Genomic DNA, 12,947 nt, shown 5'->3' on the forward strand with positions numbered 1-12,947 from the left:
TAGTAATCATTGTTGGCAGTTTTTTCTTTTAACACTTTGGACATGTCAGTCCATTGTCTTCTGGCCTCCAAAGTTTCTGATGAGAAAGCTACTTAATTTTAGTGATGACTTCTTGTATTAATGATTTTGTTTCTCGTTGCTTTTAAGATTTTCCCTTTGTCTTTGTCCTGAAAGTTTGATTGTAATATGTCCTTTGAGCTTTTTTGAGTTCATCTTACTTGGGTTCTTTGAGCTTCTTAGATGTTTGAATTCATGTCTTTGATCAGATTTGGAAGTTTTCAGTCATTATTTATTCAAATATTTTCTCTGTGTCTTTCTCTCTGTCTCCTCTCTTGGACTCCCAGAAGATTGTATGTATTTAAGTGTATTAGATTGTTGCAAAAGTAATTGCTGTTTTGCATTGTTGAACTTTGCTATTTGGTATTGGAATACCTTCTTAAATAAATGTGGTTATCTTATACATCATTTTAATACACATTTATCACTTTATATTTTTTGCTAAAGACATATTACTTGCTGTTTATTTTGTATTTATTTTAGATTAGGGAAATGATGTTAGACAAAAAGCAATTTTGAGCGATTTTCTTATTTGAGTTTAAAATGGGTCATAAAGCAGCAGAGACAATTTGTAACATCAGCAATGCTTGTGGCCCAGGAATTGCTAACAAAGATACAGTGCAGTGTTGATTGAAGAAATTCTGCAAAGAATGAGACAGGGTGCTCAGGGCTGGTGCACTGGGATGACCTTGAGGGATGGGATGGGGAACACATGTATACCCATGGCTGATTCATGTGAATGTATGGCAAAAACCACCACAATATTGTAAAGAAATTAGCCTCCAATTAAAATTAAAAAAAAAAAAATTCTGCAAAGGAGACAAGAGCCTTGAAGATGAACATAATGGCCAGCCACCAGAAGTTGACAGTGACCAACTGAGGGCATTCATCAAAGCTGATACTCTTATAACTACACGAGAAGTCGCCAAAGAACTCAGTGTTGACCATTCTACTGTCATTTGGTATTTGAAGCAAATTGGAAAGGTGAAAAAAGCTCAGTAAGTGGGTGTCTCATGAGCTGACCACAAACCAAAAAAATTGTCATTTCAAGATGTTGTCTTCTCTTACTCTACACAACAACAACGAACCATTTCTCAATCGGATTGTGACTTGTGATGAAAAGTGGATTTTGTACAACAACCAGCAATGACCAGCTTAGTGGCTGGACCGAAAAGAAGCTCCAAAGCACTTCCCAAAGGCAAGCTTGCACCCAAAAAAGGTCATGGTCACTGTTTGATGGTCTGCTGCTTGTCTGATCCACCACAGGTTTCTAAATTCTGGTGAAACCATTGCATCTGAGAAGTATGCTTGGCAAATCAGTGAGATGCACCCAAAACTGCAATGCCTGCCACCAGCATCGGTCACCAGAATGGGCCCCATTCTCCTCTATGACAACACCTGACCGCACATTGCACTCCCAATGCTTCAAAAGTTGAACAAATTGGGCTACAAAGTTTTGCCTCATCTGCCATATTTACCTATCTCTTGCCAACTGACTACCATTCCTTCAACCATCTCGACAACTTTTGGCAGAGAAAATGCCTCTACTACTAGCAGCAGGCAGAAAATACTTTCCACAATATTGTAAAGTAAAATAAATTAATTAATTTAAAAAATAAATAAAAAATAAAAATAAAACAAAACAAACAAAAAAAAGAAAATACTTTCCAAGAGTTCATCAAATCCTAAAGCTTAGTTTTTTATGCTACAGGAAACAAACTTATTTCTTGTTGGAAAAAATGTGTTGATTGTAGTGGTTCCTATTTTGATTAATAAAGATGTATTTGAGTCTAGTTATAATTATTTAAAATTCATGGTCTGAAAATGCAGTTAGTTTTGTACCAATCTAATATATTGATCCACTTAATGGTGCCCCACAAATCCCTTAGGCTCTGTTCAGTTTTCTTCAATGTTTTTTCTCCCTGTCATTCAGATGATAATTTCTGTTGTCCTAATTTTCAAGTTCACTGATTCTTTCTTCCTTTGAATCGCTCTAGTGCATTTTTGTTGTAATTATTGATCTTCTTAGCTCTGAAAAAAGTTTTTGTCCAGTAGATCTTCCATTAGGTCTTTTTCTTGAGTAGTTTCTGATGATTAATTCTTTGAATAAACCATACTTTTCTGATTCTTTGTATAATTTTTTTTGGTGCGCTTTGGGTGTTTGATTCAGGTAACTCTGACAAGTCATATTCTCCCTCTTTTCTAGGGCTTGCTGGGTTTTTTTTCAGTTGTTATTTGTTACCATTTTTTATTGTTGGCCACTGTTGCTGTACTGAGGATCAGCCTGAGATGAAAACTTTTAAAGGCTTCTCAGTTCTTTCTGAGCTTTTCCCTTGGTATAACCCAGTTACTTTCTGTCTTCACCCTTGTATACACTTATTTTTAAATGAACAAACTTATCTTTAATGTCTGGCTCCCAAAAGAAGAAACATGAAAAATGGAGGGAGGTGGGTGGTAGGGTGCTTGGCCTTTATACACCCTGGAAGGCACTTCAGCCAAAGTAAGTGGGGCTTGCAACAGTGGGGGAGGTACAGTAACAATGGCTGTTCACCTCTTTGCACCTCTTGATCAGAAGCAGGAATCAGTGATTGGAGGACAGTTAGTTCCTCGTTCTTTGGAGGATGGGGTGCTTTTTGCCCAACCTGACTCCCATAGGCTATGTGTTAAGCTGCTCTAGGAACATGTACACAGCTCACTGCCAAGTGGCTCAGAGTGGGACATGGCCAGCTGCTACTGTGCTGAGAGCTGAATGTAATCTCAGTTTATCTTCCTCTGCATGGGACAAGGCTTCAGCAGAGTCCAGAGTTTCATAGTACTTAAATCAGACAAATAATGCCAATATAGTTTTTGTGTAGGTTGGGAGACAGATTGCTAGTGCTTTCTACTCTGCTATCTTCTCAGAATCCTCTCCCCTTAAATGATTCATATACTTCAAATTTAAATCCCTTAAGATATGTAACTCAGACTTGTAAAAACCAGGTTTTTTAAAAAAGTAGATTATGCATACATGTGTCAGAAATTCAAATGGCATTGGAATAGGTACAGTTTCTTCTGAGTTATTCCTATTGAGACTGTCTCTTTTATCATTTTTTTCCCCAGAGATAATATCCTTATGGAAATAGTTTGTTCATATAAATGCATAAATGCATTAACACCCATATTTCTTTCTTCCCTTTTGTTTTTGACACAATTGGCTGTGTATTTATGGGGAATGACCTTTAGGCCTTGCCAGGAGGAAAGTTTGGATACATTAGGTAGTATATGTAGACTGGTGGTTTTTTTTTTTTTTTTTTAATGATTTCTTAGTATTCCTTGGTTCTAGACAGTGCATAATTTATTTGATGAACATTTAGATTGTTTTCAACCACTTGCTATTGATGGCAGCCATATTGCAGTATTTATTGCACATGTTGTATCTGTAAATTAAGTTCTTAAAGGTGAAGTGCTGAGTGCAAAGGATATGTGGAACATTCTGATAAATACTGCCAAATTAATCTCTAAAAAGGTTGTGGCAGTGTACAACACACTAGGCATTGAAATGTGACTGCTCTTACTGATGAAAAATACCACTAATTAGTATATATCTTGTGACTTTTTAAACCTACTGCTGTTTGTTGCTACTTCAGTTACAACAGCCATAAATTGTAATAAGTACAAGTTTCTTTTCTCCCTCACCTCCCACCCAACTAAATTATATTAACTCAAACTTTACTCTTTCCAAACTACTGCTTACTGCAACCTCCATGAAGGCAAGAACTTTTGTCTGTTCCATTCATTGATATATCCAGTGTTCATTGAGCTGTGCTTGGCATTTATCATAGAATAAATTTTTGAGTAAACTAATGAATAGTTTCTCTATTCATTACTTTATTCATTCCCTAATAGTTTTCCTTCATTTATTTAGTTTTTCTCTTTTCAACAAAAGTATTTTTAGACAATAAAATAATTGACCTTGGGCTTTTTGTGGGATTATTTACTTGTTAATGAACTGTTGCAGTATTGTTGAAGTAATTATTACTGCTGGTTGGAGTTGTTTTCAGTTATTTCAGTAATTCATAGGCTATAGGAAGAATGGTGTTTTTAACTTCTGGAAGTAAAGCCCTTTTCCATGTGTCTGTTATTTGTTTATGTTTGTTCATACTTCTCTCTTCCAGTTGAACTTTGTTCTTCTGTGTTTCTTAAATAAGTTGCTTAAGAAATAGAGAACAAAACCTTCTAGCTCTGTCTTAATATAGTATGAAATATAATTTTGGAATGGAATAAGCCTAGAATCTTTGTCCTATGTAAAATTTAAAAAGTAGCCAGAATTTCCTCTTTAATCCTCCTCACATATCTTCATTATGTGTATGTGTGCTCAGTCGGGTCCAACTCTTTGTGACCCCATGGCCTGTAGGCTGCCAGGCTCCTTGTCCATGGAATTTTCCCAGCAAGAGTAATGGAATGGGTTATCATTTCCTACTCCAGGGAATCTTCCTGAGCCAGGGATTGAACCCACATCTCTTGCATCTTTAGCATTGGCAGGCGGATTTTTTTACCTCTGCACCACCTGGAAAGCTCTCGTATGTTCATTATGCATAACAAAATTAAAAGTGTTTCTTTTCTTATAACAGATCAAATTTAGTGGTTTTTTTTTGAGATAATCTGCTGGTTAGTGCTTATATGTAGTCATCTAAAATGCTGTATATGTCCTTTAAGAAAGTAATGAAAGATTTCTAATTTCTTCTAAAGGCGGGATCCACAGCACCATTGTTCATTGACCATCCAGTAGAACCTGAGTCAAATGCAACAGATGGCATAGAATTGTTCGAAGACAGTCAGCTAACCAGTCGCTCTAAAGCAATAGCAACAAAAACCAAAGAGATTGAACAGGTGAGAATCCAGTCTGCTTAAAGTACAAAATCTTTTGTTCATTTTGTACACAGTAGTTACAGTAAATATTTATTGAATAAATATGTTTCATTTTATCTTTTTTCATTTATGACCCTGAAATTACCATTTAAAAAATTCTAAAAAGTGTTCGATTTGATTTCACAGTAATTGTGATCAATTTTGTCTCCCACTCCTGCTTGCTTTTTTTTCTTTTAATAAAAAGCAAGCTTCTGTTTTAGAGAGTATTCTAGTTAGTGTGGAGCAATTAAAAAACTACTGAACTTAATAGAGATGAGTTGAAAGAAATACTAAATATACCAGAATGTTAGTGAATGTTATTTTTGAATACTGGAAATACAGATGTTTCTTAATGGTTTTCATTATACCTTTAATCGTTTTTCAAATATTAAATAAAAAGTAAAGGATAGGCATTTAAATCTAATTTTTAATGATATCATTTTGAAAACTCAGGATCTTATTTTTCATAGATTGAATAGATTGCTTAAGGAATCATCATAGGATAAAACCTTCCATCTATGTCTTAATACAGTGTGAAATATAATTTTGGAATGGAATAAGCCTAGAGGCTTTGTCTTTCCTAAGATTTAAAATGTAGCAGCCCTTTCCTCTTTAATCCTCCTCACATATGCTCATTATACATATAAAAGTTGAAAGTGTTTCAATATGGAAATATTACCTACCTTATAGGGTATTATCACTTTATGAGAATTAAATGTAGTAAATATAAAAGGACTTTATAAAATGTAATGTTGTACAGCTGTTTGTTTTTGATGTTGTTACTCTCTAATGGCTTGAATACATGTTATATTGTTATAGAATCTTCTAAAAACTATTGGCAATTAAGAACAAAATTAAACCTTTTTGCAAGGTGCTGTCTATTTCCACATCAATTAGAATCTATTTCCTTTGGTTAAATACAAGATCTTATTTAAATCCTAGATATAATTTGTAGCGTATATTGATGCCAATCTAGTGCAAAAGATAAGAACCCAGATAGGAAATTTGTCAGTAAGCCAACAGAGTTTCAAAACAGAGTTAGTTAGCAATGTCAGATGCTTGGAGGAGTATAGGAAAATGGAGACTGAGAAAATCCTGTTTAACTTGGCTATATGAAAGGTAGTTTAGCACCTTTAAAGATATCAATTAAATGAGAGTAAAATAGTTTTCTCACTAGGTGTATCTTCCAGCATAAATATGTATACCATTATTATTGTCTTTTTACTTTCACTTACTTTTCTTTTTAGCTTTTTCCCCCCTCTGCCATTTGACATATGTTTGCTTGTCTCCTTTACCATACGGAAACTTCATGAAAGCGAGGGCTTTGTTTTGTTCACTGCTTTATCTTCCATCATTACCCACGACAGTGATTGACACATAGTGGACTCACAAGAAATATTTGTTGTATGGATAGTCTCTTAGTTACTTGAAACGAGGCTGTATCTTAAACTGACCACTTAACAGTGTACCTATGCCCAGCACTTAGTAGTAAGTGCTTGATAAATGATTGTTAAATGAATTAATTACTTTCTTATTTTTCTTTTCCACCTGAATTGCAGTTCTTTAAAGGAGATTTTTCTTAAGAATATTACTGGTAGAAAAACTTGACTGACCTCCCTGTTAGAAGGGAGTATTGGGTTGTTGTTTTTTAATCTTTGTGCTATCTTCTCTTGTTATTAATCATAGTTGATCTGTTTGATCTTGACTACTCAGAGGTAGAGCCCAGCTTGGCAGCACACAAAATTTAGTATGAAACCAGTATATACTTTATAGATACCCATATATGGTTGACATGTAAGTATGACTATTTCTGTTTTCATCTGCCTATTGTTCAAACACATGAAAAATCTGATACTGAAGCATATTGTGCAAGGAGAGATGACCTAAAGAAAGAAAAAGGTCATTACTATATTCTGATCATTAGAGAAGTAAAACCATTATAAAATAAAGAATTTAATGATATTAGATATTGGAATGTAGCTACCATGTTTTGGCTAGGGTACTTTAGTTTTCATATATTGACAAGAAAATCAATCCAGAATTCCTCAAAAATGTCACAAAGCTAGGAAATAATAATACATAATTATTTTACAAATAATTATCTTAACATTATAGTGAAAATGAAAAAGTTAGTTTTAAGGGGGTTTGCTTCCCGTTTTTTCCATTTCCAAGTTTCGTGCATTTATTTTTAGAGATTAAAGAACAGATGGATAGGAATATTATAAAGGTTTTATATTTTTCCATATGCTTGAAATACTGCATGATTTACAGTATGAATAATAGCCTCCCCCAAAAGGGCCTGCATAGATGAGGCCAACAGATCAAGCTTAGAATAATGTAGGAATGTAAATGTTGGTGTTATAGCAGAGTTGCTTTTTCTCCTTGTATGTCTAGTACAGTATATTCTCATATAAAGATAAATATCCACGTATAATTTTTTGAAGGCTATAAATTAGGTCCTTCAGCCCTTGAATCCCAAGAAAGTCATTCACTTGAGGCAGTGTTGCAATATATAATAAGCTAAATCTTCATGCTAAAATTTAATTCAAATGGCCTACAAATGTGGCTTATTTACTGTTTAAAGTCATGTATATGGAAACAGATTGGATCAGAATCACTTCAATAAGAGTGGATTTATGTTCTTTGCCATTTTATTGCCATCTCATTCTTGGGCATATAATAATTCAGTAGGATAGAGGTACAGGTGTCTTTTTAAAAAGCTTACAGCTTGTAATCATATGGCAGAGAATTACTGGTCTAAAATCTTTGAGCCAGAAGACCTCAGATTGCGTCTCTGAATATTGTGTTGCTAGAGATCATTTGAATCATCTCACTTTCACGTGAATGAATATCTTTTAGTGAATATGATTCATTCTCTTGCTCCAGCACATTTATCATCCTGATGCTTTGGATTCTGTGGTGTATCTTTTCCCCCTTATTTTTATTTCCCCAGATATCTCCTCTTAACCAATTTGGGCCACTGTTTACATTCAATTGCCGAAGTACTTTCCTAGGCTTCCTGGCTTCTGAGCTTTGAGGGGCAAACTTCAGAACTTCTTCAGTCATTATGGTAATTCCTAGAGAGATCTAACCTACAAAATTATAGGTGATTCATATTCTGGTTCAGGTGTTTACAATTTCATTAACCTCTTAATTGTAGTATATCCCACAAGCCCTCACATACCTACTATTAACTGAACTATTTGGTTTGAAAGTGCATCCTGCTGCTGCTGCTAAGTCACTTCAGTCATGTCCGACTCTGTGTGACCCCCTAGATGCCAGCCCACTAGGCTCCCCCGTCCCTGGGATTCTCCAGGCAAGAACACTGGAGTGGGTTGCCATTTCCTTCTCCAGTGCATAAAAGTGAAAGTGAAGTCGCTCAGTCGTGTCCGACTCTTTGCGACCCCGTGGACTGCAGCCTACCAGGCTCCTCCGTCCATGGGATTTTCCAGGCAAGAGTACTGAAGTGGGATGCCATCACCTTCTCCAGAAAGTGCATCCTACTCCTTGCTTTATTACTAGTGAGGAATCTTGTCTTTTAACAAATTGTTATTTTGAATGAAGCACACAAATTGAAATCCCCTATTATTACATAACTTATTTGCTCTACTGTACCTTGAGGGATAAAACAATATTTACTCTTAACTCTTTGGAATTGTCTTATTTTAGATTTACAAAATCCCTCATATTTTGATAAAATTGTGCTTAGACATAGCCTCTCAGTGAGATCCTCTGTTTTCTTGGGATCCTGGCATATAATATTTAAGTCTACTTGTAATCCCACTGGCAAGATCGGACTTAGTTTCTTCTATCTTCCTCTTTCTTCAGATGGAATCCAGTGAGTATACACACGTGTGTATATACATGCATACAGACAAAGAGTGTGCATGTACATGGTTGACCTAGCAGATCATATGACTGAGAGTGTCTGGGTGGCTAAAATCCTCCTAAGGACACAGAAGGTTGTAGAGAAATAGGTACTTAATGAAGTAGTATAAGGATAGTGGGTGTATGAAGTGAAAGTGAAAGTCAGTGGTGTCTGACTTGTTGAGACCCCATGGACTGTATAGTCCATGAAATTCTCCAGGCCACGATACTGGAGTGGGTAGCCTTTCCCTTCTCCGGGGGATCTTCCCAATCTAGGGATTGAACCCAGGTTTCCCGCATTGCAAGCAGATTCTTTACCAGCTGAGCTATTGGAAGCTGAAGATTATTGAGTTCTTTTGCCATGCCAACTAGTCTTAAAAAAAAGAACGTTTCATCTCTTCACTCTCAAGGCACAGCGCTTATATCGTGATTCTCTGCCTTTATTGTACACGTAGGGGGCTTTTACAAAGAAGAGTTTCATGGATTTCAGCCATAAATATTCTGGTTAATAAGTTGTCAGAGCTTCTCAGACTTCAATGTATTGTAAATCACTGGGGGATCTTGTTAAGATACAGGTTTTCATTCAGTAGTTCTGGAATGGGGCTTGAGACGCAATGTCTGACATTCTCCCAGGTGATGCTGATTTTACTAATAAGGAATTGAAAGGAAGTGACTGTATTTTCGTAAGTTCTTTCATAGTTTCTGGGCGTCTCTGATGGCTCAGTGGTAAAGAATCTCCCTGCAATTCAGGAGATGCACGTTCGATCCTGGATTGGGAAGATCTCCTGCAGGAGATCTTGTTTTCTTGCCTGGAAAATCCCATGGACAGAGGAGCCTGGTGGGCTACAGTTCATAGGGTTGCAAAGAGTCAGACATGACTGCAGCAACTTAGCATGCACACATAGCTTCTAGTGTGCTGAAAATGATTAATTACCACCTTTTATGTAAGATGTTTTATACTGTTTTTCAATTGTGGTATAATTAACATGCAATATAATGTGTAGACCTTAAGTATTCAGTTGGATAAGTTGTAACACTTTCTTAATATCACCCAAAACAAATACTAATGAAAGTTTTTTCTATTCAGATATGCAGTTGATTATATTGACAGCAATAAGGTTTAATTAGGAACTAAAGTTATGGTTATATATCAAAAGCATGTCCTTTGGCTTAGTTTAAATATTGTCCAACCCATCTATTGAAAAATGTATTTTAAGTGATAAAATACACAAGGATAAAATTCAAAAGGCACAAGAGATTATGCAGTGAAAAACAAGTTTCCTTTTCACCTGTAATTTTTAGCCGCCCAGTTTCTTTTCTCAGTGTATAGATAAATTGGTAAGTGATATATATGTATATGTGTATACAGAGTTTATATACAGTATTTGTGTATGTGTGTGTACATGTATACATACCCAGTGTGTATGCACATATGTATATACATACACACACACAACTGGAACATGTTTGATTCAGATGAGTGGAGATAAAAGTTGGTGTGTGTGTCTCTATACTTTTTCTTTAAATACCATAGCATACTGTCCACCCTGTTCAGTATTTTTTAGTGACTATATATTTTTTAGTGACTAGTATATATATATAACTAGTCCCTTATTAACAGACATTTATAATCCCTTGGAAACCATGTTACAAAGTATAGATCCTCTGGTTTCTACACATTAAAAAGTATATATGTGTATGTTTAAAATAAACAGTACTACATTTAAAATGAACAGTTTGGGGTGTGGAATAGTTGCATTAATACTGTGAGTATCATATTCTGTGTTTAGGTCTTGTGGGGTGCTGTGCAGGTTTTAATAATTGCATAGGAGATCAGCAGCATATCTGTTTAATTCTCATGGTTCTGTTGGCTTGCCAAGTTTGAGAATAACTGTAATATGTGAGTTTGCAGAGAATCTGAACTTCTTCCTTGTACCAACCTTTGTCAGCCTTTCTTAAAGTATGTTAGTAGATACAATTAATAATATCTAAGCCAGTCTAATTGTGGGGATGTATAAAGAATATTGATAATATTCTTTAAATGCATTATTCATGGTATTCCTCAGTTTGCAGAAAATCACCATTTGTAAGGGGGACAAGGCTATCTCATCTTTCTGCTTGTTTGTTGGATAATTTAAAAAGAGAACAAGTACATGAAAGCAAATTCATTTTTAAGATCTCGGGCTATTTCAGGATACTACTTAATAATATAAAGCTGTTTTATGAAAAAGCTGATTATTCCTACCTGTAAGTAAGTCTTTCTATTAACAGAATGGTTGATTATATATTTATTTGATAACTTACAGTTAAAATGTACACATGAATAATTTAAGATCCAGAGAGGGTACCAATCTAATGTTCTAAAGCAGAGAGTACTCAGAGACTATTGATAGAGGGGATTGCTTATTTTTCTTCTTTCCTTCTTTTAACTTTCAAAGACTTAAAACATTTGTTTTAGTAAAAATATTATTTTTTACACTCAGTCATATCTATGCCAACCTTGTTATATGGAGGAAATGTTATTTCTTAGCCATATAGGAGCCACTTTAATAAAAATCAAGTTCAGAAATCATTTTGTTGCCTATGTAGGTCATTAGTGTTACAGGTTAATACAATTTTACTCTCAGTCTAGATCAATCTACTTAATATATGGTTTTTATTTTAATTTAAATTCTACATGTCAACCATTTTTTGAACGTATGGGCAGCTCACTACTTTCCTTCATTTTCTTCCTCAAAATAAGTAGTTAGACTGAATAATCTCAGTTCAATTCAGTTCAGTCGCTCAGTCATGTCCGACTCTTTGTGACCCATGAATCGCAGCATGCCAGGCCTCCCTGTCCATTACCAACTCCTGGAGTTCACTCAAACTCACGTCCATTGAATCAGTGATGCCATCTAGCCATCTCATCCTCTGTCGTCCCCTTCTCCTGCCCCCAATCCCTCCCAGCATCAGGGTCTTTTCCAGTGAGTCAACTCTTCGCATGAGATGGCCAAAGTACTGGAGTTTCAGCTTCAGCATCATTCCTTCCAAAGAACACCCATGGCTGATCTTTAGAATGGACTGGTTGGATCTCCTTGCAGTCCAAGGGACTCTCAAGAGTCTTCTCCAACACCACAGTTCAAAAGCATCAGTTCTTCGGCGCTCAGCTTTCTTCACAGTCCAACTCTCACATCCATACATGACCACAGGAAAAACCATAGCCTTGACTAGACAGACCTTTGTTGGCAAAGTAATATCTCTGCTTTTTAATATTCTGTCTAGGCTGATCATAACTTTCCTTCCAAGGAGTAAGCATCTTTTAATTTCATGGCTGCAGTCGCCATCTGCAGTGATTTTGGAGCTCAAAAAAACCAAGTCTGACACTGTTTCCACTGTTTCCCCATCTATTTCCCATGAAGTGATGGGACCGGATGCCATGATCTTCGTTTTCTGAATGTTGAGCTTTAAGCCAACTTTTTCACTCTCCTTTTTCACTTTCATCAAGAGGCTTTTTAGTTCCTCTTCACTTTCTGCCATAAGGGTGGTGTCATCTGCATGTCTGAGGTTATTGATATTTCTCCTGGCAATCTTGATTCCAGCTTGTGCTTCTTCCAGCCCAGCGTTTCTCGTGATGTACTCTGCATATAAGTGAAATAAACAGGGTGACAATATACAGCCTTGATGGACTCCTTTTCCTATTTGAAACCAGTCTGTTGTTCCATGTCCAGTTCTAACTGTTGCTTCCTGACCTGCATATAGGTTTCTCAAGAGGCAGGTCAGGTGGTCTGGTATTCCCATCTCTTTCAGAATTTTCCACAGTTTATTGTGATCCACACAGTCAAAGGCTTTGGTGTAGTCAATAAAGCAGAAATAGATGTTTTTCTGGAACTCTCTTGCTTTTTCCATGATGCAGCGGATGTTGGCAATTTGATCTCTGGTTCTTCTGCCTTTTCTAAATCCAGCTTGAACATCTGGAAGTTCACGGTTTACGTACTGCTGAAGCCTGGCTTGGAGAATTTTGAGCATTACTTTACTAGCGTGTGAGATGAGTGCAATTATGCAGTAGTTTGAGCATTCATTGGCATTGCCTTTCTTTGGGATTGGAATGAAAACTGACCTTTTCCAGTCCTGTGGCCACTGCTAAGTTTTCCAAA

General features: G+C 36.0%; 1 protein-coding gene across 10 annotated transcripts in view; it reads left to right on the plus strand.

Moving 5' to 3' along the window:
* Positions 1-12,947, plus strand: part of PPHLN1 (periphilin 1) — a 175,103-nt gene that overhangs the window by 110,058 nt on the left and 52,098 nt on the right. For 9 of the 10 annotated variants that reach the window (XM_027542616.1, XM_027542606.1, XM_027542609.1 and 6 more), the window contains one exon: positions 4,786-4,926. In XM_027542616.1, the coding sequence (XP_027398417.1) occupies positions 4,786-4,926 (141 nt within the window). Of the gene's footprint in view, positions 1-4,785; positions 4,927-7,897; positions 8,015-12,947 lie in introns of all 10 variants that reach the window. The other variant, XM_027542611.1, reaches the window with a different exon arrangement.

Source organism: Bos indicus x Bos taurus, chromosome 5 (assembly GCF_003369695.1).
Source record: "Bos indicus x Bos taurus breed Angus x Brahman F1 hybrid chromosome 5, Bos_hybrid_MaternalHap_v2.0, whole genome shotgun sequence".
NCBI lineage: Eukaryota > Metazoa > Chordata > Mammalia > Artiodactyla > Bovidae > Bos > Bos indicus x Bos taurus.